Source organism: Pteropus vampyrus, unplaced genomic scaffold (genome assembly GCF_000151845.1).
Source record: "Pteropus vampyrus isolate Shadow unplaced genomic scaffold, Pvam_2.0 Scaffold1000005055, whole genome shotgun sequence".
NCBI classification, from domain to species: Eukaryota; Metazoa; Chordata; class Mammalia; order Chiroptera; family Pteropodidae; genus Pteropus; species Pteropus vampyrus.
The window spans coordinates 1-1,717 of record NW_011919457.1 but is presented as its reverse complement, the minus strand read 5'-3'; the positions used below and the strand labels follow the sequence as shown (position 1 = coordinate 1,717).

The 1,717-nt window shown below is 68.0% G+C and overlaps 1 protein-coding gene across 2 annotated transcripts; it reads left to right on the top strand.

The window, feature by feature from the left end:
• The first annotated feature begins 14 nt into the window (after nt 1-14).
• Nucleotides 15-1,443, top strand: LOC105311579 (innate immunity activator protein-like). Of its 2 annotated transcripts, none has more exons than XM_023527152.1 (2): nt 15-475; nt 666-1,443. In XM_023527152.1, the coding sequence occupies exons 1-2, from the start codon at nt 213-215 to the stop codon at nt 832-834; spliced, it is 432 nt and encodes a 143-aa protein (XP_023382920.1). In that variant the 5' UTR covers nt 15-212; the 3' UTR covers nt 835-1,443. The 2 variants fall into 2 exon arrangements, with proteins under 2 accessions (XP_023382920.1, XP_011385851.1); XM_011387549.2 differs by having other exon boundaries at nt 663-1,443.
• The last annotated feature ends 274 nt before the right edge of the window (nt 1,444-1,717 follow it).

Genomic DNA, 1,717 nt, shown 5'->3' with positions numbered 1-1,717 from the left:
GGACAGAGGAGACCAGGAAAAGCAGGGTCACCAGAAGGTTTGCGCAAGCAGAGGCGCCAGGAGCAAGGTCAGCAGCGCAGGAATGCGGGCCAGGGAGTCAGTCCCAGGGAGGCTCCTGAAGGGGGCAGAGTGGGACAGGGCCGCGAGGGGTTGGGTCCCAGAGGGGGAGCCCTTTCTGAGCGTCTGGGGGGGAGTGTAGCTGGACAGCAGCCATGGGCGGCAGGGAGCTGCATGGCCGGGCTCCCCAGCCACTGCCCTCCGGCCTCTCCACTCCTGCAGAGGCCGCCCCGGTGCCAGAAGCTCCCCCGGAGTCCCCGCCTCTCCCGCCCCAGAACCTTGAGGGGCTGCAGCCAGCTGGACCTGAGATGGCAGACCTGGACCAGGCCCCCATCCAGAACAGCCCCTGGCGGGAGACCAGCCTGGACCACCCCTACGAGAAGCCGAGGAAGCCTTCCGAGCCCAGCAGCGAGGCGAGGTGAGGGCAGGGAGGCCGCGGGGAGGGCCCGCGGGGGGCGCGGCAGGGCCCGGCCAGAGGCTGCCCCGTTGCCCAGCTGGTGCTTGCTGCTGGCAGCTTGGGGCCCCTGCCGAGCACCCCCTTCGTCTGCAAACGTGCACCACGAACGGGAGCCTTCTGCCACTGACCTGCCTCCACCCCTCCACAGCAGCCCGGCCACCACGCCGCAGGACCGGCCCGGCGCCCCCGGCCCGTGGCTGCCGGAGCCCGCGCCCCGCCGTGCGGTCCCCATCCGCAGTGTTCCCGGCCAGTGGCAGGGTCGCACCAGTGCCCCCCCGACCCCCGAGGTGCAGGGCAGGAGGGGCCAGTCTCTGAGGTAACACGCGGGCCACCCCCAAAACGCAGGGAACGGGGACACACTGTGAGACCCTACAGTGGAGGGTGGTGGTGCAGCTGTGGGTGACGCGCGGCCAGTCCGCCCCGGCTGTGCCACAGCCCGCAGGGCCAGGGGCAGGCCGCCCGTGAAGCCGGGCTCCTCCGCGGGCCCCACGTGTCCGTCTGCACAGGCGTCCCATGCTGGGGGCTCAGGGCAGATGCAGCATGCCAGGCCGGCCACTCTCTGTCCCCGGAGCCCCTGTGTGTGGGCGGGAGCTTCAGCAGTTGTCTGAGACTGTGGGTCACCGACCCCATCCGTGGATTCTTGTTCGCGGTCATTTTATGTCCTGTGAAGTCGCCACAAACACTGAATTCGCCACGACAGCCGTCGCCCCCGGGGAACACAGCATGGGGCCCTCGCGAGCTTCCGCTCATAACGTTTTTGTCGGCCGATCGGCATGTGACCCATGAGACGTGCCTTTCTGGGTAAAGTTGCCGTATTTCGGTGACATCAAACTTGTGCCCGGATGGAGCTCGTCCAGGACTTTTCGCACGAGGCCCACCCCGGCCTCCTGCTGCCTGCAGATGCGGGCTCTGCGGGTGCTGAGAACCAACCGCACACTGTGTCCCTCCGCCCGGCCGGCAGGTGTCAGCGACACCGTGCCATGCCACGGCCTGGACCCCAGGGCCTGCGGGGGGTCCTCCCAGTCTGAGTTTGCTTGTTAGGCAGCGCGAGGTGGGGTGCCGCCTGGGACGATGGCTCTCAAGTGGAGAATGGGTTTCAGGTTTCACGGACTGCCTGGCCCTTTTGCAGACAGAGCCTCTGTGCGCATTAGTAAACAACACAGGCTGTGCCCTGTGTATCAAACAGAGCAGGCGGCTGGATTC